General features: G+C 44.7%; 1 protein-coding gene across 6 annotated transcripts in view; it reads right to left on the bottom strand.

Moving 5' to 3' along the window:
* The window catches only part of LOC121275411 (nesprin-1-like), a 198,822-nt gene that overhangs the window by 17,247 nt on the left and 157,589 nt on the right, over nt 1-23,986 (bottom strand). For 5 of the 6 annotated variants that reach the window (XM_041182984.1, XM_041182985.1, XM_041182982.1 and 2 more), the window contains 8 exons: nt 21,070-21,261; nt 12,827-13,160; nt 9,627-9,692; nt 9,034-9,179; nt 6,411-6,537; nt 4,232-4,443; nt 1,931-2,131; nt 938-1,066 (listed from right to left, as the gene is read on the bottom strand). In XM_041182984.1, coding sequence (XP_041038918.1) covers nt 938-1,066; nt 1,931-2,131; nt 4,232-4,443; nt 6,411-6,537; nt 9,034-9,179; nt 9,627-9,692; nt 12,827-13,160; nt 21,070-21,261 — 1,407 coding nt within the window. The remainder of the gene's footprint in view (nt 1-937; nt 1,067-1,930; nt 2,132-4,231; nt 4,444-6,410; nt 6,538-9,033; nt 9,180-9,626; nt 9,693-12,826; nt 13,161-21,069; nt 21,262-23,986) is intronic. The other variant, XM_041182983.1, reaches the window with a different exon arrangement.

Genomic DNA, 23,986 nt, shown 5'->3' with positions numbered 1-23,986 from the left:
CCCCCTCTTCATTTCCCCTCCCTCTGATCCTCCACTCCTTCCTTCAGCGCTACCCTCAAAATTGGAGAGAGACTAAGGGGGGAAAAAAGTAAAAGAGATAAAGAGAGAGGCAGACCGAGAGAGAAAGTAAGGTAGAGAAAAAGAAATAGAAATGAACACAGAGCATTAAAAACATACAAAGAGACGGAAACTGCACATGTCAATAATGAATGGCCTGGAACATCCCAGATGGAAAGAATGAGCTAGTGCCCGAGTGAGAGGATTCTCTCTGCCCAACAATCTCTTTTATTCGGTTTATCACACAGTGAGGTACAGTGCCATCTAGTGTGCATCTGGTGAAGATCGCAGTGAAATTCTAATTTGAAAACCAGATTCTGGCAAGAGCTTAGTCACTTGGCTGCAGGTTTGACCCCTCTGTCTTTGTTAGGTTAGCTGGTTGGAGCGCTGCTTCCCTCCTGGGGTCTACGGTCCCCAGTGCTAGAGAGAAGGGAGTGGGAGGACCAGAAAAAGGGGGAAGGCGTTCAGCTAGGATCTCACTCCTGATCGCTATTGTTGGCGGGGGCTGAACTGCTGGAACTGGGGATGCAGATGGAGATGTATGAGGATTGAATTGAGATTGGCTGTGTTGCAGGAGAAAGGATTTAAAAAAGGTTAAGTTATTAGCAATGGCTATGGTCTAAGGTTGGGTGTGCATGGGATATCTAGTGATATGCAATTTGTGCTTCAGGTTTGCTGCTGGACATCAACCCATGCAGGAAGGTGAAAAGGGGCTAAATTTCAGGAAACTCCATTTTACTTCACATTATCCTCTGTCCCTCCAATCCTTAACATCATATTCCCTCCTCTCACTGGACATGAGAGTTAAGTCGATCCATAAAGAACAATGATATATGAACGAAATAAATAACAGAGAATGAGATTCCAATGTAGCTCTCACCATCAATGTCTTGTGATGGTCCTGCAGGGTGTCCGAATCCAGATTGGGGTCGATGGGGAGAATTTCATTCCTCCTTCTGTCTATATTCTCCAGCCAGAGCAGTAGGCCATGGCTCATCTCGTGGAAATCCTGCAGGCACAGAAAGGGAAAGCCAACCTCGGATGGGTTACAGCGCATCTGCCAGTTCCAAGCACTAGGAAGCTACTTAGAAACAACGCCAGCGACCTGCTATCCAGGCATCCATCTCAACTCAGCGCTAATACACCCGAAACAGAGAGTCGGGGCTTCAGGCCACACTCTACGTATTTGAGCACATCATCTACGCTGGCAGTCCCAGTACAGTGCTGAGGGACTGTAGCACTGTCAGAGGTGCCATCTTTTGGCGAGAAGTTAAATGAGGCCCCGTCTGCCCTCGGAGGTGAATGCAAAAACTGCACTGTTTGAAGAGGAGCTGGGGGGTTTTCCCCAGAGTGCTGGCAAACGTTATTTCCTCAGCCAACAGCAATGTTACAGGTTAGCTGGTCAGGTTATTACTGTTTCTGTGAGGTTGCTGCGCAAAAACTGGATGCCGTATTTCCCTGCACTATGACAATGACTACACTTCAAAGCATTACATTGGTTGTAAAGTGCTTCGAAGCATCCTGTGGTCATGAACATTGTTACAGAAATGCAAATTCTTTTTTTCTTTGTTACTCAAGTACATCACACAAGGTATTAATGAGTTACATCTCTTCAGAGCTCTTACAGCACTTGTTCAACAATTAGGGCTGTATTTTTGAAAAAAGTATGAAGAAACTACACAGTGAGTGTCAACAACCTAATCTCCTGTCCTTCCTTGGGATCTGTAGATTGTATTTGTTGGGTTAAACAAAATTGTTTGATACCCTTCATGATCACACACCTTATTTTGGTCCAAGACGCTTGTCCAGAAGAAATGAGATGATGTGCAACTTTGTTAAAAAGCTCTGTGGGGGTCCCCACAGTATTACTCACATGGCACTGCATGAGGGCATCCTGAAGAGTGCTCCGCCAATCCTCCAGCAGGCTGCCAACCCGGTCCCACCGCTTGTTCATCTGACTCAAGCGCTCCCGGAGTTCCAGCGCGTCACTAGTGTCCGACTGGGTGAACTCGGCACTACACAGGTTTATGGACAAGATGATGGCTTTGCGGTTGTCAACTGCCTTTTGCAGCTCCTGAAACAGACACAAGGAAACAACCTGAAAGTGACCGCGTTCATCTCCAGAACAGGTAGCTGAGCCGCCACCTTCATCACTACTGAATGAATGGAGGATATAAGCATCCCACAGTCTATCTCCTTCCATTAGCGCAAGATGTTATCAAGACTGATTATGATTGGGAGAGGGTATAAAATATACATCTAATAAATTTTAAAAATTTAACACCTGCCCACATTTCCTCTGCCAACTTTCACCATTGATTTGTCAACACTTATAAAAGAATCTGCCTATGTAAACTTGTCACATTGTAATTACAGCCAACGGCCAGAAGTGGTGCTGAATGTTTCAGTTTTGTGTTCCCCAGGTCCTCTATTTCTCTGCTTCCCAAATCTAACACTCTCCTTAAAACCCATCCCTTTGTCTAAACTTTTGATCACTCCTCCCAATATCTCCTTTGGCTCAGCATCCAATTTTTCAACTGTGACTCTGTAAAGTACCTTGGGCCTTTTTTGTACATTAAAGCTGCTTTATATATGCAAGTTATCATTGCTGAATTTAATATTGGGCAAATGCCCAATGTAAATGTGTTACTCTGCAGTCACACCTCCCTACCACTGGGGGCAGCATCTTTTTTTTGCCTTTCCCAGCAACTCCTATCCTTCAACCAATCCAAATAAAATTAACCTCACGAAAAAGTGCCAAGAAAACCATCACTGTGAATTACAATTAAAACAGTCAACTGACTTACCAAATACAGAACGTTTTTTGTGGTGACCAGTCAAAAATGGTTTGTATACAAGCTTGGTCCAATCAATAATCTCATCATACAAGATGATGTGGAACTTCATATAAATCCAAATTTAATATTCAATTTAATCTTACTGAGGTATAAATTACTTGTGTTGTTTGGACTATTCAGCAATTTCTGGATAGACTTCTTTGCAAAATGCACTTCACGCATCAGTACTGATCTGTGGCTGTGTCTATTTAAAGGTAAAAATGTAATGACCCTTTGGCTCTGTCCCAAGTCCACAGTGTTTCAAACTCTATGTACATCAGTGATGAGATGCTGTGATAGAGGTGATTGATCACATTGGTATCTACTCATTCACACAGAGCTGGACTACAATAGGAGTGTTCCACTTCACAGCATGCAATTTTACCAGTGACGTTAGTGGTCCCATTTTCTTGATTGAATATTCTTTTTAAAATTAAGCCACCAAAACACCATCTGCTGCTCGCTGGCTGAATGTCAATTAAATTACTAGACCAATGCCAAGTCAAACCAAGCAAGGTACCAGGGTAAAGTCACCAACACACTGGGAGGAGCTTGGGACTAGGACAGGATCATAGCACAGGCTAGTGTCAATTATCCATCTTGGATGGTACAGGACTAGTGAACCTACACTAAGGGCCAGACTCCTGTTAAGGTCTGTATCCATCATTAGATTTGGCACATGTCCATCTCTGTAGTAAATATTCTAAGCTGTATGGTACACTCCAAAACAAGCCCACAATGTCACCTCCTAAACTCAGCTCTCACATCCCTACGGGGATCAGAGTACATGGGTGTGCTGACTCCCACACCCAAAATCCTAATACACAGGGGAGTGTGCCGATTTATGCACAGCTGCTAATGGTGGAACAAAGGGAGCAGGGAATGTGGAAGAGGCCAGAATTGGAGGACGTCTTGGAGGGCCGGAAGACGTTGCCAGAGTTAGGGAAGGGTGAGACCATGGATGGATTTGAACAGAATGAGGATATCTTTAAAAGTCAAGGCACTGCTGGAAATGGAGCCAATTTAATCAGCGAGCACAGGGCTGGTGGGTGAATGGGACTTGGTGCAAGTTTGTATATGGGCAGCAGAGTTATGAATGAATTGAAGTTTGTGCAGTGTGCAAAGTGGGAGGCTGACCAAGTCAGCATCAAAATAGTTGAGTCTGGAAATAGCATGGAGGAGGGTTTTAACAGCAGATGAGCTGGGGCAGAGACTGACAATATTATGGAGGTGGAAGGAGGAAGTCTTGGCGATGGGGAGAATATTGTCTCATTTATTATGGGAATGATGGGCCTCTATCACTTTGTAGCTCAACAGAGGAGAAAGTTGGGACATACTTTGAGCTTTTTAATGCGCAGTTCTATGGTCTGGATGTCTGTGCTGATGTCCAGCCTGCTGAGGTGCTCCAGCTCTTCCTCGGTCTCACTCAGCCACTCCCAGATGCTGTCCAGGTCAGAGTTGAACTGCTGCCACTGCTGAAGGTTTTGTTTCATTCTCAGCTCCTTGTTGAGAGCCTGGGCTTGGATCAGCTCCCAGCGTTCGATCACACCTGCACAGTGGAACAAGAGAGCTCTGTAACAAGTCAGCTCAGGTCTACCGGCTGAGCAATTCTGATCAATCATCGAATCATCTGCAGGATTAGTTCAAATTATACTAACGTGCAGCATCCTTCTTACACCTGAACTTTGAACTCCTCCCCACGTTACATAGTAATATTAGTGAAGCATTCAGCCTCACATAGGACCAAGTGTCCTACAGATTTCATTATCACACAAAGAGTTTAGATGGATATCAGGGAGGTGAATTGGCAGCAGTCTATTTCAGTTTTTCCCTGATAATCATCATTGTTATTGATGTTAATGGTAAGTTAATTCTATTGCTATGGTACACAAGTGTAGGGCACTGTTTATTAAAGTGCCTAGAGTACTTATAAAGAGATACTGCTGGGACACTGGGTTAGTAGCTAGGGGCCAGACATAAATAATGCTGAATTTTGTAAATAAATAAACTCTCAAGAAAAAGATTTGCATCCAGTTTCATACTTCACCATCTGGCTTGGGATCCATTATCAATTAACCATAGTTAGAGAAATAGTACATGGATTATAAATCTGAGTGAGTTATGGGGCTGGTAGGGACAGGGCGAGTGTGAAAGTCACCCATTACTGAAATTTCAGGCCCTGGGTGTTTTAAGCCAGGGGCTTGTGTACATATCACCACTCAGTGCCCACTCCAAACAGGTGTTGAATGGCAGGAAGCCCAGACAGTTGAGTGAGCAACCTGGTCAAACTTGGTGTAGAATCTGCCCAAGTTATATTCCAATAATTCCAATGTGATACAAAATGGATGTGTTCTACACCGGCTGGGTCCATATTCATTACCTCATTACTGCCCCCACCACCCCCAACCCCATTCAAATATACATTCTCTTGTTCAAATTCATGGTGGCTCAAATTCCAGCTGTGTTGAGGATCACCCTCAGCGACAGCTATTGCACACAGGTGTGTTTTCATTACCTAGCGTGAATATTTCGATTCTTGCGCACTCACTGGATGCAATTTACAAGATGTAGCCCAAACTTTTGATGTTGAGCTTATTTCATTTTTGCAATCCTGTGGTGATCTAGCAGCAAATTTTCAAAGGATGAGGCAGGTGAAAATGGCCATTTTGAGGAAATGGTCACCAACCTAAAACCTGCTGTCAAACCTGCTGAGTATTTCCAGAATTTACCCTCTTTGTTTCAGATTCCCAACGTCTGCGGGATTTGTGAGGCCTCTCTTCATTCGTTTAGTAGGGAAATATTGCTGCTTAATTCCCAAACAGTACAGCTGTTCAAGCCCAGACCAGGAAGGATATTCAGTCTATCTACCTCACCACCTGATTGTGGCCATTTTGGAGCACTAGAACAAGAAGGGAATGCAGGCCAGTTACACTTTGGTATACTTAACATTCAAACAGGACCATTCACTGCCCCACCTCCAACAGGCTGCAGATATGCTGATAAAGTAAGATTAAGTTGGGTGAAAGGAGGTTTGTACACTGCTTAGATTATTTGGGCCAAACAGCCTGTTTCTGTGCCGTAGATTTTATGTAATTCTTTACAGTTCATTAATCCAATAAAGAGGGCGCTGAAATTAAACACTGAACAGAAATGTGGTCTGTCTTGACTTTACGAACATGAGGAACCATTCTGACACATGACCATGAATTATAAATATCATGTTTAGAAGTCTTTCTTCAAGGTCCATCCAGTTCACCTTTTACCATTCTGGTATTAATGTATTACAATGATAATGGAGTCCTTGCCTAACCATAGCAATCAAAATCAACCAGTTCATCTACAACAGGCCCAGATAGGAGGTGAAGAAAAGCCCTAGTGGTGGAAAGCTTTGAGAACCAGAGGTCCAAAGTTCCTCCCAAGCGTGCAACACTTATCATGTTATGCCTCAAAATTAAGACGTACGCTGTACTGTGGAACTGACGCCAACTTGCAAGAATTAAATCAACGTTCACTCACCTGAAGTCTGTGTCTCTGTGCTAGTTAGGTTGATTAAGCCAGATAGCTTGTCCTCCTCCTCTTTGAGTTTATGTCCCACTCTTTTCACTGTCTCAATGCTACCGCGGCATTCTGATAACAGCTTCATCTGAGGAACAGAACAGTGGTGGGGGGCAGGGGTGGGGGAAGATTAAGCAGATGCAGGACTTCAACAGGCAGCCGTGGTGCGTTGGGCAAATCCTTAGCCAACAGAGCATAGCACCTCTTGTTGGTGGAGCTGATGACCAACCAACCACCAGCAGCATTTAATTTACACAGAAAACAAAGCAAAGATAACAGAACTTATACAGGGACAAAAACAGAAAATGCTGGAAAAGCTCAGCAGATCTAACAGCATCTGTGGAGAAAAAACACAGAGTTAACGTCTCGAGTCCTGATGACTCTTTTTCAGACAGCTCTGAAGAAGAGTCATACAGACTCGAAACGTTAACTCTGTTTTTGTCTCCACAGATGCTGTTAGACCTGCTGAGCTTTTCCAGCATTTTCTGTTTTTGTTTCATATTTCCAGCATCTGCAGTATTTTGCTTTTATCTTAGATCTTATACAGGGCTTTGACCACATGAATCAAACCCAATGCAACCATTTAGTTTAGAACAGCAGCTCCTGGTTACCCGTGAAAACCCATGTTTTGAGAAATCAAGGTGTGGATTCCCTATATTTGCCGCTCCCTTCACCTTGTTAATGGAGGACTGGAACAGGAATAGGCCATTCAGCCCCGCAAACCTGTTTCCCCATTTAATTAGATCCATCATTCACAGCTACCGCAGTGGAATAGAAATCATCAGAAACATTGGTTTACATTTCTTGTGGAAAAATGGATGGAGGCATGGGTTTCACCCCTAAAAACCCAAGAATCCCATTAAATAAAATGGGTATTTGAATTTAGTTTAAAAAAGGGACCTGGAAGTAAAACGCTGGTATCATCAAAAGTGACCATGAAGATGCTTGATAATCGCAAAAACTCAACTGGTCAACTGAAGTCTTTCAGGGAACTAAACTTGTTGTCCTTACCTGGCTCAACATGACTCCAATTTCCATGCCAACGCTGACTTTTAATTCCCCTCTGAAGAGGTCTACTCAGCTGCATCTAACTCACTACCTGTGATTTAAGGCAGCGGCCGCTGCCACCTTTTCAGGACAGCTGGGGTTGGGCAATGACTGCCAGCATCGCCCATGTCACCAGAATGAGCTAAACGTAAAATTGCTGGATTAATTTCCGAGGTGATTCCGATGGGATCCTCAGACACTGGCACCAGTGCAGTGGCGGGCAGGCTCCTCAAAATCCCGCCAAAGGCAGGCTGACCATGCCACTCGAGGCATTTCTAGGATGCTCGCTGGCTAAAGAGGCGGGAGGATCCTGTCACTTCACACCCCACCCACCCCCACGACCTCCCTGCCCCTAACCTACCAGGAAGAACATCCAGTTCCCATTGATAACTAGATAACTGCATTCTGCCATCTCACTGAGGGCTGGGTCTGTGCCCTCACTGGCCGCACTCCTCTTTACACAGGAGGTCACAGAGCAAGATATCGGCAGAGGCCTCGTACCCAAAAGCCTGATGGGAATCCCCATCTTAAGGCCAGACTGGGATCTTGTTTCCAACAGATTCCCAATCGGTCAATTGGCAGAAGGATCATGGCTATTGAGACAAAGGGCTTTTCTTCCATTAAAGAAAAGTGGTGTGTTCAGTTTTGGGTACTGCACATAGGAAGGATATATTGGCCTTGGTGGGAATGCTGTACAGATTCAACAGAATATCAGGACTAAAAGGGTTAAATTAGAAGACAGGTCGCATAAGATAGGCTTGTATTCGCTTGAGTATAAAGGTTAAGGGATGATCTAACTGATGTCTTGAAGATGATCAAAAGATATTGGACTAAATTTTCTGTTCCTGCCTGCTGGGGGAATCATAGTGGGCAGGACAGATAATTTGACAGACCATCGAAAAGTCCGTTGCCCCCGCCCATTGTTCCTACCTACCCTGTTTCCTCTGGTGGGGGACTCCCAAACAAGGGGGTATAACATTAAAATTGGAGCTAGGCCGTACAGGGGTGATGTCAGGAAACAGGTCTTTATGCAAATGGTAGTAAAAATCTAGAACTCTAATCAAAAAATCTATTGAGGCTAGAGGTCAATTGAAAATTTCAACCAAAATTGCTGGATTTTTGTTAGGCAAAGGTATTATGGGTTATAGAACCATGGCAGCTAAATGGAGTGGATCAACCATGACTGAACTGAATGGCGAACTAAGCCTGTGGGACTGAATGGCTTCGTTCTCTGCCTATGATGGGAAGCTCCACAGCTTTTACCAGCAAACCAGCGTGTGCCCCAGTTTTAAATCCTTCCTGAGCTGCATACACATGAGTAACAATCAGCTATAAATTTATTCAGGTTATAAAGGATTTATTCCATCTCCTCTGGGCTGAAGACCGGTTTCTGACATTGGAGCCCGGTTCTCCAACCCACAGTCTTGGTGAACGAGACACCCCACCAACCCCACCTCCACCCCCCCACCACCCCCCCCAACCGTCACCCTCATCACCCCTGTCGCCACCCCACCCGAGCCCCAAACAAAGGACTCACATATCCCCAGTAGCTGGAGTCCAACTCAGGGCCTGTGGGCGTCTTGCTGCGGATGGCATTTTCCGTTTGTTGCAGGTGGTATCGGCTGCTATCAAGGGCTTTGTCCAGCTGGCGGATTTGCGTCTCCAAGTGGCCGGGCTCCCCTGCTGGAGACGGGAGACAAAGTCAAGTGAATGAAGGGATCTCAGCCTCAATGAACCGGCTGCTGCTAACTAATCACAATCACGTGCAAATCCAATCGATGCTGAGGGAATTGAAGCTTGGTGCTCAGTCGTGAGGCTGCCCAAGCCTCAGCCCAGCGGTCATGGCACTGCAGAACTTGACAGTGAGGTGCATGCAACTCTAACTAACCAATACCTACCTGTACAAGGCCGACGCCAAACCCCCAAGTAGGTGAGCATGCACTGGCCACTAGACTGGCCCAAGAGATTCAACAGGGTTAGCCAGAGGTTAATCAGTTCAGAGTTGGATTTGTGTTTCACAAACAAGTGAGAGGTCAGGTAGGGGTGATGCAAGGTCAGTGTTAAGATGGATGACTAAGGGTAGGGTTTGATGTTGTGAGCCAGAACATGCTTGGATCGTTGAATGCCTACCAGTGGATCTCAATGTACTTTCTGTCAGTTTTAGATAGGCCTCGGGGCTTTCTGGGATCACTACATCTGTGAAAATAAGAGTACAATTTCAACAGCTACACAATCAGTATCGGGTGATGGCCATTCTCGCCCCCCCCCCCCCCCCCCCCCCCCCCCACCCCCACCCCCTGCTATGCTCTTCCTAATGTCGGCAGATGGATCCATCATGCCTGACACATCAAGCATTTGTCAAAAACCTGACCTTCATATGATCCTTAAAATAAAATGCTGAGTACTGAGTACAGACTGGTTATGCAGTTTGAGAAGCAATCCTTGAAGATACAGTGATACGATTAACTAAAAAGCATCTGAATTTGGATTTTTGGAAACCTACCTTCTGCAATCAGGCTCTCTTTATTTAACACTATTACACTCCTGGTGCTCAGAATCGGAATTAAATGACCATTGTAACAGTGTCTAAAATTAAACCTCAACCCTCCCCAATTTCCCTGGAACCTCCAGGATTAAAGATTAATTTCCCAGGAGAAAAATTATAGGGCTATCTTCTTTGAATACCTTTATTTATCAGTTATATTAGGGGTTGGGCGGGGGGGTGTGAGGCTGTTTGGCTGAATATTACCCGATAGTCAAGAACCACCCAATTATAAGCCAACAGTTTATACTGCAAGGATGGACATTTGGCTGATCCATGGCAGGAGAGTGGGTGTGGGATGGTTGGAGGTCATGTGATAGAACCTTCTGGAATATGTCCGACCTGAGTTGGCAACCTGGCTCTCACTTCAAGCTGTGCAACCTCTGAAGGTGGTTCAGGCTGCAGGTTGCCCACGTTGGTTGTGTACTCTCAACACAGCCGTGACATTTTTAAACTGTACACCCTACGCAGCCACCACACAGGCCCTGCTTCTAGGAAGGAACGCAGAAACAGAGGCTGGGTCATTCAGCCCTTTGTGTCATTCCCCATCTACCCACCTCAGTTCCTTCGCCCTTGATACCTTTGTCTAATAAAAATGCTTCAACCTCAGTTATGAAAGTTTCAATCAACACCCTGCCTTTTGGGGGGGCAGAGTTCGAAATTTCCCACTTTCCTTTGTGTAAAGAAGTGCCCTCTGGCATCACTATTGAAGGGCCTTGCTCTGATTTGAAGTTAATGCTCCCGTGTCCTGGACTCCCTTCCTTCTTACTACAATAGGGCAAACTATTTCTCTCTATCCATCCTTAATCCCTATATACAGTGGAATACAAGCCTTGTCTATGCAACCTGTCCTCAGAATTTAAACTATTTAACTCCAGTATAATTCTGGTGAACTTCTGATGCAATCCCTCCAAGGCCAATATTTCTTTTCTGAGATACAATACTCAGAATTGAACACAGTATTCCAGATAATGTCTGACCACAGCTTTTCACAAATACAGCATAACCTCCACTCCTTCCTGTTCCAGCCCACTTGAGATAAAAGCTAATTTTCTATCAGCCTTTTGAAATTATATTTTCTTGCCTGTCCATTAGCTTCCCTCTCATTCTCAGAGAGCACATACCTTGCATCAGCGTCTCTCGGTTTACACTGGTCACTGCTTCTCCCTCATAAAAGTGGAGCCATAAGTCTGGCACTAGGAGAAGGGTGTCCCAAAAATGGCCACCCTCCTGCCCTGTGAATTCTTGTTTCCATTCAAACTCTTTAGCCACCTTCCTCCCTCTGCAGCTTTGTGAATAGTGCACTCCATTCAGAAAAAATCAAGCTCACCTACTTTGTGACTGTCACACTGCCATCCTCCTATTGAGTGAGGGATTTTAGTAACCCCATCACTGTCAGGGTTCCCTAGTTTCTAGTCAACCTCCCATTCTGGGAACTTTACTTCACGAAGCTCCCCTCTCTCTCTGGTGCTTTATTTATCATTTGCCCTGTCCATGGGCACTAGTGAGAAGTGCAGTACTGAGGGAGTACTGTCCGGTCAGAGGTGCAGTCTTTCAGATGAGATGTTAAACATGAGGCCCTGTATGCCCACTCGGGTGGATGTAAAACATCTCATGGCAGGGCAAGAGCATCGCATTGGGGTCCTGACCAATATTTATCCTTCAACCAATACGACTAGACAAAAAAAGAACAGATTAGTTGGCCATTGTCATGCTGCTATTTGTAGGAGCGGGCTGTGTGCAGATTGGCAGACATATTTCCTACATTACCATAACAACTACACTTCAAAAGGTACTTTATTGGCTGTAAGACACTTGTGGGGCATCCTGAGGTTGTGATAGGAGCTATATAAATGCAATTGCTTTTGTTTTCTTTCAGTGCCTTCTTCTAGTACTCGTGAATCATTAATAGAAAATGCAGAAGATCGATTTCTGAACGTATAAAATCATTGATTAGCCTCGTGGTTATGAGGTGGGATTCAAAACTGAAGGTGATAAATCTGGTCATCCTTAGGCTGGCAACAAATAACCAATGCCAGCTATCGGATTGTCGTAAAAATCCAACTGGGTTACTAATTCACTTCATGGAAGGAAACCTGCCATCCTTACCAGGTCTGGGCCCACACATGGCTTCAGTCACACAGCAAAGCTGACTCAAAGTTCCCTGAAGTGGGCTCCACCTTCTTAGGGTGATTAGGTGATGGGCATCAGTTACTGATTCACCCAATCCCCCAGAACGCACTGGAAAAAACTTAAGGGCGGTATAAAAGGACTGAATCAGGCAGAACACACTGGTTGTGAAGTGAGGATGCAAAAGGCGCTATATGTAACTCATTATCTCCTCTTTGTTGCTGTTGCTAGTCTCAATTTAAGACATCATTTTTGGCAAACACAGAGTCACAAGCAGCGTTTGAGGGGGTTAATGTCCCTCTCAATCACTAACAAGCCTACTGGACTAGCAATCCCTGTCGTGAAGCAAACAGTTAATGAGGCAGAGGGAATCGATTAACAATAAGTTAACATTTTGAATTTCATTCCAATAAATATTTCAATCGCGTTCTCAGGTACGAGATGGCACCAATCTCTACTGCAGCATGACTCCCCCACACCACCATCCCTCTACAAGCCTCCCTTACTCCCACCTCACCAGCTCCCTCATTCACCTCCTCCCACCGCCCCCCCCACCCCAGGACACCTGCACACTTCCCTCCACACCCACTGCCCATTTGGGCTCCATCGCTCCCCCAGGGCCCCCTCACTCATGGCGGCTTTCTCTGCGGCAGCTCACCGGTGATTTCGGCTGCTCCCTTGAGGTAGAAATCGCTGTCCTCATCTCCCGCATCTTCCTCCGCACCCTCCAGCGCTCGTGACACGGCACTCTCCAAGTTTCGACTCAGGTCGTAATCGTGGTCCCACTCCAAGGGGATAGAGTCCACGCTGGCCGGGGTATCACGCCCCGACCGGGTGTCCTTGGGCTGCTGCAGACCTGTGCCCCTACTCAGCGATAGCGGAGGGGTTGCTGCACTGTCTGGAGCCCTGTCGAGCCACTGCATGCTGGAGAGTTCTATGTTATCGTCCATTTCCACTTCCCGGTCAGACACCTCAAGCTCATCATCTGTCAACTAAACAGAGGGGGAGAGAAGGGAACATTACGATCTCTGCAACTACAATCATCCAGACTTAAGCAAAGCTAAAGAGACACTGCACGCAAAACACAGATGACATCTGCCCTTCGCATATTATAACATGGAATTTTACAGTACAGAAACAGGCCATTTGGCCTTACTGATCTATGCCAGTGCTTATGCTTCACACAAGCCTCCTCCCACCTTACTTCATCTCACCCTTTCTTCCTCATGTACTTCTCTAGCTTCCTCGTAAATGCATTGGTATTTTGTGCCTCGACCACTCCATGTGGTACTAAGTTCCTCCTCCTTTCCGTTCTGTATGGGTGCACTACAGAAGTGGGTGATCCCCAGGGTTTGGAACAATCGCCACAACAGGAGCAAAGATCAGGCCAGTGACAGATTTGGATGCTGCACTTGATAGAGACTGATATATCACGTTGGTTGTAAGTCAGGACTCCATCGTGTGGAGTTCTGAGCAGCAAGCATTGAACCCTAAAACGTGGAAATATTTACTTCATTGTTTTTGTGCAAAGGCCTGCATCCACAATTCTGATGCTGCAGGTAACTCAAACCCAACGGGTGTTCCAGCCGACTACACCTAGACCATTGCCCTCCCCCACCCCCAATCCTTCTCGCAGAGAAAAAGGTTCTGCACATTGGACTTGGTGGAACCTGAGATGAGAACAGAATGTGGGTGCACCATGGGGTTAAGGTAAGCCAACGTTTGTCTAAGGAAAAGGTCAACATTTCTGTTGTCAGATCGTTCTGTCAAAACGTCTAACCTAAGGATATAGAGGCACTGGAGAGGGGGAAGGGAAAACTTGCAAGGATGATAACAGAAGTGCGTGGGTATGTGTATCAGGAAAGGATCAATAGGCTAGGTCTATTTGCTCTTGAAAAAAAGAAGGCTGAGGGATAAACTAATCGAGGTCTTCAAAACTATGACAGGTTTTGATAGAGTGGATACAGGGAGAATGTTTCCTCTTGTGGGGAAGAGCCTAATGAGAGGCCATCAATATAAAATAGTCTCCAAGAAATCCAATAGGAAATTCAGAAGAAACTTCTTCACCCTGCAGTGGTGTGAATGAGGAACTTGTTACCACAAAGAGTGGTTTAAGCTAATAGTGTAGACGCATATATGGGGAAGCTAGATAAGCATATGAGGGAGAAGGGGAGATAATTATGATAGTAGATTTAGGTGAGGAAAGATGGGAGGAGGCTTCAGTGGAGCATGAATTCCAGCATGAACTGATTGGTCACTTGCAGTGCCATATATCCTCTGTAAATTTGACCTCTCTCTTCATCAATTTTGATGGACCTGCTGGGTATTTCCAGTATTTGGATTTTTAAAAAATTTAATTTGTCTTGTTATAGGTCAAGGGAGGTCTTCTTGGCATTCATTCCCTGTGTAGAATTGAACAGTTGAGAGATTACCTTTTACACTCAGTGTGGCCTACAACAAAAAGACTGAACAGAAGAAAGGATCCATACAAACTGAGCAACAGCAAGGGTTTTGTTTATTTTTTTGTAGGATGGCATTCTCCCTTTGTTGCAATTTTTATTTCTAACACGTTCCTCCTTCAGTTGGTCTCTCCGCTGTATGCATCACCCAAGGCAACTGATCCAAACATGACTGCCAACAAGCCTACAGGAGCAGGCCGCAGTGACTTGTGAATGAGAGAGTAACAGTATTAAAAAGAGACAAAGTGGGAGTTAGAGAGAGAGAAAGATTTTTAAAAAGTGAGAATGAAATCAAAAGAGAGAAAGGGCGGGGGGGAGAGAAAGAGAGAAGGAGAGAGAGAGAGAAAAAGAGAGAGACAGGAAGAAGAGTTGTTGACTTTTTGGCAGCTCCTTGAGACTCACTGTGTGTCTGGGAGGGAGGAAAAAATATGTTAGCATTGCAAGCCTAATCCAGTATTATACCTCGACACAGCAACGTGCAGCTTGCATATAGGCTTTGAATTTTCCTGTTTAAGCTTTTAGAAATTCTTGTTCACTTAAGTGGATGGAATGATGTGGGGTAGGCTGCAGACACGATGAAAAACCGCATAACAGTGAAGGAGAGAGCCCATCCCCCAGCCACCCTTTGACAGAGCGCAGGCAATCTAAACACCAGTATAAATACAAATGTTTTACGTAAAATGCTGTTTGCACAACTTGATACAGTAAAAAGTAGACATATCTAGAGAATGTATAACTACACATAGAAACCAGTGAGAGTTACAAGGCACCTCCATCTTTTTGGTCAAGGGCTCATTCCCAGCTTTGCTTTGCCTCATCTCAACATGTTTCATACCAACACTCAGAATGCACTCTATAAATAGCCCCGACATCTGCAGATATTTCCTTCTGATCACAGACACGTTTAGACTGTTGGAATTGTAATATAAAACTGCAGTGCAGGTTGATGCCAAGCCACAAATATACCCAGTGCTAGAGATAGCGACTAATCCCCAATGGTTCTATAGCAGCAGTGCACAGGTTTACAGTGATACACACACGCAATCAGCCTGCTGACATCGTAACCAGGTCACATGGCCAATAACCTGCAGTTGCTTAGAGCAGACCATTAAACAATGAACCAAGTGGTGAAAATCTGCATTATCGGGAAGATATATATTGCTCAGAGATACAGGGGGGCATTCCCTGATTACCAACAAGGAGTGCCGATCTCAGGGAACATTGGTTGGGGAAAATCAGCCCCACAGCAATAAAGGTGCCAATCACTGCCCAATGGTGGCACTCTTGCCTCTCAGTCAGAAGGATGGGATGAAGCGGTGGAGGGTGGGGGACGGGGGATGGTAGGTGGTGGGGAATCGTGCTCTCAAACCTCATTTCACAGCCTTGAGCATAAAATCCAGATTGACATTCCAGTGTAGTATTGAGGTAGCGATGCGGTCCTCAGAGGTGCCATCTTTCAGATGAGATGTTCAAGCGAGGCCCCGTCTATCCTCTCACATGGAATCAAAGGATCCCATGGCATTATTTCAAGGAGGAGCAGGGGAGTTCCCCTTGGTGTCCAGGCCAATATTTATCCCTCAACCAAACCTAAAAACAAATGATCTGGTCATGATCACACTGAGGTTTGTGGGAGCTTGCTGTGTGAAAATTGGCTGGCATATTTCCTGCATTACAACAGTGACTACACTTCAAAATGTGCTTAAGCTGTAAAGTGCTTTAGGACAACCTGAGGCTGTGAAAGGTGCTATAGAATGTAGGTCCTTTACTGTACAACATCTATACGCAAATAACTTAGCTTCCCTGGTTACAAGAGGGACGTGTTCATGCTGATTGTGCTGTGAGATAGGACTGTATCAAATCTTTTATTTGCTGTCGTATATTTTCATAGGATGATGAGCATTTAACAGGCCTTCCAGCAAGATGAAGAGAAGAGCAAGGATCAGGAATGCATGACAATCGCAACAGGGCTGGTGTCCAAACAGAGGGAATAGACAGGACACTTTCTAACAGCCTAACCCACATGCAGATATAGCAAGGGTAAAGTGAACTGGGATACTGGGCAAGAGAAGAAGTAGCAGACATTTAAGGGGATATTTCAGAATACTCCGAATAAGTATATCCCTGATATAAAGAAAAATTCTAAAGGGAGGACACATCACCCGTGGTTAACTAAAGGAGTTAAGGAAAGCATCAAACTTAAGGAAAATGCATATAACTGGGCAAAGATGAGTGGCAGGTCAGATGATTGGTCAGAATCTAAAGAATGACAGGGAATGACTAATAGGTTAATCAGGAGAAAGAAATTAGGGTATGAGAGGAAGCTAGCTAGAAATGTAAAAATTGATAGCAAGGGTTTCTATAGGTATTTAAAAAAGGAAACAATAGGTAAAGTGAGTGCTGGTCCTCTAGAGAGTGAGAATGGGGAGTTAATAGTAGATAATAAGGAAATGGTGGAAGAAATGAACATATATTTTGCTTCTGTATTCACTATAGAGGATACAAAAAATGTTCCAGTTATAGCTGTAAATTGGGAGGTGGAGGGGAGAGAAGAACTTGTGGAATTACAATCACCAGGGAAACGGAACTGAGCAAATTGATGGAACGGTGGGCTGACAAGTCTCCAGGTCCTGATGGATTACACCCTAGGGTCTTAAAGGAGGTGGCTAATGAGGTAGTAGATGCATTGGTCTTATGTTTCCAAAATTCCCTAGATTCTGAAAGGTTCCATCAGATTGGAAACTAGCAAATATAACCCCTTTATTCAAGAAGGGAGGGAGGCAATAAACAGGAAACTATAGGCCAGTTAGCTTGACGTCTAACGTGGGGAAGGTGTTGGAGTCGATCATTAAAGGGGTTATAGCTGGGCACTTAGAGAAACACAAGGTAATTGGAAGAGTCAGCATGGTTTTATAAAAGGGAAATCATGTTTAACAAATTTATCTTTGAAAGAGTAACATGTGCGGTGGATAGAGGAAAGCCTGTAGACGTACTGTACTTGGATTTCCAGAAAGCATCTGATAAGGTGTCAGATTAAAAGTCATTGTGGAAAATAAAAACTCAGAGTAGGGGGTAACATATTAACACAGATAGAAGATTGGCTGGCTGGCAGAAAACAGAGTATGCATAAATGAGCCTTTTTCTGATTGGCAGAGTGTGTCGAGTAGAGTCCTGCAGGGGCCTGTGTTGGGGCCTCAACTTTTTACAATTTACATTAATGGCTTAGATGAGGGGCATGAAGGCATGGTAGCTAAATTTGCAGACAACACAAAGATAGGTAGGAAAGTATGTTGTGAAGAAGACAAAATGTTTCCAGACAGATATAGATAAGTTGAGTGAGTGGACAAAAATCTGGCAGATGGAGTATAATGTGGGAAAATGTGAGGTTGTTCACTTTGGCAGGAAGAATAAAAAAGCGAGAATTACTTAAATGGAGAGCGACTGCAGAATTCCAAGGTGTAGAGGGATCTAGTTGTTCTAGTACATGAGTCACAAAAAGTTAGTTTGCAGGGACAGCAAGTAATTAAGAAGGCTAAAGGAATGCTATCTTTTATTATAAGGAATTGAACATAAAAGTAAGGATGTTATGCTTCAGTTATAGAGGGCATTGGTGAGAATGCACCTTGAATACTATGTACAGTTTTGGTCCCCTTATTTAAGGAAGCATGTAAATACATTGGAGGCATTTCAGAGGAGGTTTACTAGATTGATACTTGGAATGAACGGATGTCTTATGAAGAAAGGTTAGACAGGCTGGACTTGTTTCCACTAGAGTTTAGGAGAGTCAGGGTAACTTGATTAACATATAAAAGATCCTGAATGGTCTTGACAAGGTGGACATGGAAAGGATGTTTCCTCTTGTGGGTGAGTCCAGAACTAGGGAGCAATGTTTTAAAATTAGGGGTCGCCCTTTTAGGACAGGAATGATGAAAATTTTTTTCTTTCAGAGGGTTGTGCGACTTTGGAACTCTACCTCAGAAGGCGGTGGAGGTGGGGGGGTCATTGAATATTTTTAAGGCAGAGGTAAACTGATTCTTGTTAGGCAAGGAAATCAAAGGTTTTCAGGGGTCGATGGGAATGTGGAACTCGAAACACAAAGAGATCAGCCATGATCTTATTAAATGGCGGAGCAGGCTCGAGGGATGGAATTGGCTACTTCTGCTCCTATTTCATACGTTCGTAAGGCTAAAGCATAGCAGAACAGTCTGAACATATCTTAGTTAAGATAGATTTTAGAACATGGGGTCTCAAATGATAGGAGCACAGATAACTGGCACTGTAACAGAAGATGCTGCAGCACCAACTCTGTTACCCTAATGCCCATTGAATGAGGCTCCAAAAATCTGGACTTTAGTCAAAGGTTTTACAACCTGATGGACAACTACCTCAGTGTAACAGATTCACAATGTACAGTGTACGAAACAATCTCTGCATCAACTGTTAACTGGACAAATGTCTCCACATAAGTGAGTCACTTTAAGTAAATACTTATCCAAATAAACAAAAATGTAAACCTATGTGCTACTCGTATCCACTTTCTTCCCCCTTGAATCACTCAAGTGCTTACTCCTGTTAATTGAATTGTTTAGGTGCTAACTCCTATTAAGGTGACACTTTCTAGCATGGGGAGAATTTTCACAGCGACGTGTAAAATGACACACGGTGACGTTGGGCGTGCGTCATTCTGATCTTTCGTTTGGTGGGCGCTGGCCATAGGCAGCTGCGCGCCCGCTGAAATGTCAAAGGCCTGTTAAGGCCAGTAATAAACCAATTTAGATAATTGACAGGGCTGCCCGTCCCAACATTAAGGTTGGCGAGCAGGTGAAGAGCCAAAGCAGCCTTTGCGTTTTTCAGGAAACTTCATCCACGGGCGGGATGAGGTTTCTTGAAGGTTTTATTAAATAAATGTTTTAAAATTTTCACAATTCATAAACATGTCCCAGCTCATGTGACACTCATGAGCTTCGTGCCTCAGGGAGATTTCTGCACTCTTTGGCATGCATGTGCAAAAGAGCGCTGGCCCGACTCTCCCTCTTCCCCCCGCCCGCACAGGTAGTGTTGAGCACTTCTGGGTGCGTGTCACACGGGGTGGGCCTTAACTGGCCCGCCCACATAAAATGGCAACACGCAGCTGATTGCGGGCAACGAATGGCTCCATGCCCGCCCCTGCCAGTTCCCGAGCGGCCCACCCGACAGGCAGATTCTGCCCCATGTTTCACCACATTATATAGTCACCATTGCATGACTCAGGTCCATTCATCTACCAACTGTGGCAAGTCTTACGACCTCTACGGGGGAACCGTAAGCTAAAATAATCGAATTTACCAAACGAGCTCCAAATGAAGAAATTACCAACAAAATTCAACTTCTGTAACTTTTACTTTATCATGAATCAGAACCAATGCAAATTAAACATGACTTAACAGGCAAATGATACTTCAACAATAAAGGTAAATTTCACTTTACATAGTCGATGCAACAAAGACATGTCTTATATAGCCACAAGCAGCCGCACCACCCCCTGCGCAAACTAGGCACACTTCCACAATATGCTATTCTCTAATAACACAGGGTAGGTCAGGAGACCTACCTGACAACAGCTTTCACCTTTGAGTTTCATAGATAGGATTATCACCACCAAGACCCACTTCTACAAAGCTTCTCTCCCTTAGGCCATGACAGTGCTGATGGTGTGCCTTTCCAGAGATACCTTTCAGCCAACCAACCAATAACAACCCGGTTCATAGTTTGGCCATCTCTGGGAAAACACCAAGCTGTTTAGCGTCTCTGAGCTATTCACACAGCTTTCCAGGTTTTTGCCCTTTCTAGCTAGCTTGCACAGTACTCCAAGAGATCGGGTCTCCTGCTAAACAGAAAAACTGCACCTTCCCTGAGATTTGCTCCTTCTCCTCACAAGAATTCAGTGTGTTCTTCTTTCTGTCTCTGTCTACTTTCTCTTTGTGCTTGCTTCTGTGCCTAAACGCTCCAGCTCCTCTGCTTGTAGCTTTTCTTTGTGTCTGCCAGCCACACGGCTTCTTTCTTAACCTCCTTCCTGTTGGTACAGCTTTCAGGTCAAGGGTTGCCAGGTCACATGGACCATTATTTCTTATTATCCAAGAACATTACAATTGATGCAAACTCTTAAAAGTCCTTTTCAAACATTCTTAAACACAGTTACAAATTCCACAGACAATTTAAATAAATTACAAATTACTGTACTGCTTCCGGCTGAAAAGTCATCATACAAGGGAAAAGCATGACAACATCAAATTAATACATTCAAAGTCTCCTTGAAACAGAGCATCCCTATTAGCATTCAGTGATACATTTCTGCAAAGTGAAATAATCCCCATGGGGTCAGGCATTGTGGAAAGCCAGTTGTCGGGGCCTGGCACAGTATTGAGAAAAGCAGCAAATGTGCAAGGTGAACTGCTGTTACACGTACCGGAAGCTGCATTAGCTTCTTGTAGTAGCGATCCACCCGGCCAAAGACCTCCTGGTAGTAACGGCGAAGTTCCTCCAGTTCTTCCTCGATTATTGCCGCATCCATAGGCTCATTCTTCTCAATAAGCTGCTCTCCGTCGACAAAGAGTCGGTTAATTCGGCTCATGTTGAGGGATATCTCCTGTTGGAAGGCCTGCAGATTGGAAGAGGCCAGTCAATGCTCAGAGACAGAAGCAGCCACAGTGAAGAAAGGGAAGTTACAAAGACCAACGATGGTCTTCTGGTTTAGTTCTCGAACATGAGCCAAATTTGAAAGTCAGAGGTGCTTTTATTTTTTGTTAGAGATGCCTGGTTCTAACCCGACAATTAAAACAATTCCCTTGTTTCATATTCCCAGAATAAGGATGGCCCACATCATCCCAACAGTGGGGACGCAACCTTCACCTCTAATTCCCAGATCTTCCTCCCTATATCTCCCCTCTTTATAAAACATTCTCAAAATCTACATTTACCTTAATGCTACTTGTGAGCTGCCTGGGGGCATTTGTTGAACACTTCACTCTTCTGATTGGTTGGTGACTGCTATTTGTAACTTTTTTAAAATTCCTTCTTGGGATGTGGGGCATTGCTGGAAAGGCTGGCTGGTATTTATTACCCATGCCTGGTTTCCCCGAGAAGGTGGTGGGCCACCTTCTTGAGTGACTTCATACAACTGAATGGCTTGTGAGGCTACTTTGGCGGGGGTGGGGGATGGGTGGGCAGTAAATATTCAACCACCTTGGTGTGGGAGCAGAGTCATTTGAAATGCAAAAAGTTAATATGAAGGTGCAGCCAGTGATTAGGAAGGAAAATGGAATGTTGTTACTCGTCGCAAGGGGAATGGAATATAAAAGTACAGAGGTTCTGCTACAGTCGTACAGGGCGTTGGTGAGACTGTATCTATAGTATCTATAGTACAGTTTTGGTCTCCTTACTTAAGAAAGGATATAACTGCATTAGAAGCAGTTCAGTAAGGTTCACTCATCTGATAACTGGGGGTGATTGCCATTTGAGGAAAGGTTGGACTGGCTGGGCCTGTATCCATTAGAGTTTAAAAGAATGAGAGGGGGTCATATTGAAGCATGCAAGACCCTGAAGGGTCTTGACAGGGTGGATGCTGAGAGAGTGTTTTCCCTTATGGGAAAGAACTGGAACTTGGGGACACAGTTTAAAAATAAGGGGTCTCCCATTCAAGATGGAGATGAGCAGAAATCTTTTCTCCCAGAGGGTCATTAGTCTATGGAATTATCTTCCCCGGAGAGCAGTGGAGGCTGGGTCATTGAGTGTTTTAAGGCTGAGTTGGACAGATTCTTGAATGACAAGGAAGTTAAGGGGTATAGGGGGTAGACAGGAAGTGAGGCTAAATCAGATCAGCCATGACCTTATCAAATGGTGGAGCTAGCTCAAGGGGCCGAATGGCGGAGCTGGCTCAAGGGGCCAAACGGCAGAGCTGGCTCAAGGGGCCGAATGGCGGAGCTGGCTCGAGGAGCCGAATGGCGGAGCTGGCTCGAGGGGCCGAATGGCGGAGCTGGCTCGAGGGGCCGAATGGCGGAGCTGGCTCGAGGGGCCGAATGAATACCAAATTCATATGTTGGTATTAATAGACCCAAACTGGGTGAGGTTCACAGTTTTATTTTATAAAGGACATTAGTGAACTGTTATGGTTTTTAAAAATAAACTGACACTTTGTGTAACCGAGGCAGACATCACTTAAAGGTTAACATATATTCTCCGGCATTCGGTTTAGAATTTGTGCACCATACAGAAGACCCTAGGCAGGATTTTTAAGCCCCGATAAGGGCGAGAACGGAGGCGAGTGGGCATTATTTCCAGGAGGTGGAATATGGGGCGGTGGGGTTGGTGCAGCCACCTACCCACAAACAGCGGGTGGCCAAATAAGGATCTTTAGCTATTAAGGTACATTGTCAGAAGAGGCTGAAATTTTCCAGTCGGCCGCAGTGTTCCCAAAGGCATGGGGCACGATGCCAGCTGGCTGGAGGTGGCCACCTGGCAGCAGACTGGGGGAGGTCCAGTGATCCCGAGAGCCCTTCAGACCTGCCTGCAGTTGTAGGCCGTGCTGTAGAGGGGTTTCCCCTACACAACATTGGCCCAGCTGCTGAAGACAGTTAAATTTAAGAACATGGAGCAGGAATGCCTCAAAATAGAGGTGCCCTCTTTCTCTCTCTCTCTCTCTCTCTTCTTTGAGCTGTAAGCCACAGCTTATTGGCCCTCCAGCTTTGAAAGCTTGGCTGCTGTCCTTAATTGGACATTGAGCCCACTCTTGCCGATAATTGGGCAATTCGGGGAAAATTACTGTCAGGTAACTGCTCCCCACAGTGTGGGGTTGTGACCCCAGTGTCGGTGTTCCAACTCAAAGGTCAAAATCCTGCCCCCTGTCTCTTCACTCTGTTTCACAATCTAGGCCAGAACTCCCATTGACTCAATGTTTTAAGCGATTTATTTAACTGTCCAATACATCACACAAGAGGCAAAGCTGTTTTCCCCTTGCCAACAATTAGGCCACAGTGACAACTATTATCAAAATAAATAAATCACCACAAACTGCCACCGATTATTGACACATCATCCTGAAGGGATGTCCTAATCAGTGTTCTCTCTCCCTGGAAATCAAGGCAATGCCTCAGAGCTTTGGAAGGATGTTAAAATCAGGATCAGGACAAAAAAAACAAACTATAGACCAAAAAATAAGCCAGAAATAAACCAAGGTAAATCCGCACACAATGGATTATATTTCAGTATTTAGCATTACAGGGATTAAGACTTTTGAATATGACAATGAATTCATTATTTTGTTTAGATGCCACGAAGGTTTTGGGAAAGGGTGAACACAGCTTTTTTAAAAAATCTTGAGACTTAAC

Source organism: Carcharodon carcharias, chromosome 2 (genome assembly GCF_017639515.1).
Source record: "Carcharodon carcharias isolate sCarCar2 chromosome 2, sCarCar2.pri, whole genome shotgun sequence".
Taxonomy (NCBI): domain Eukaryota; kingdom Metazoa; phylum Chordata; class Chondrichthyes; order Lamniformes; family Lamnidae; genus Carcharodon; species Carcharodon carcharias.
The sequence above is the reverse complement of the archived record's forward strand: the minus strand, read 5'-3'. Positions and strand labels throughout refer to the sequence as shown.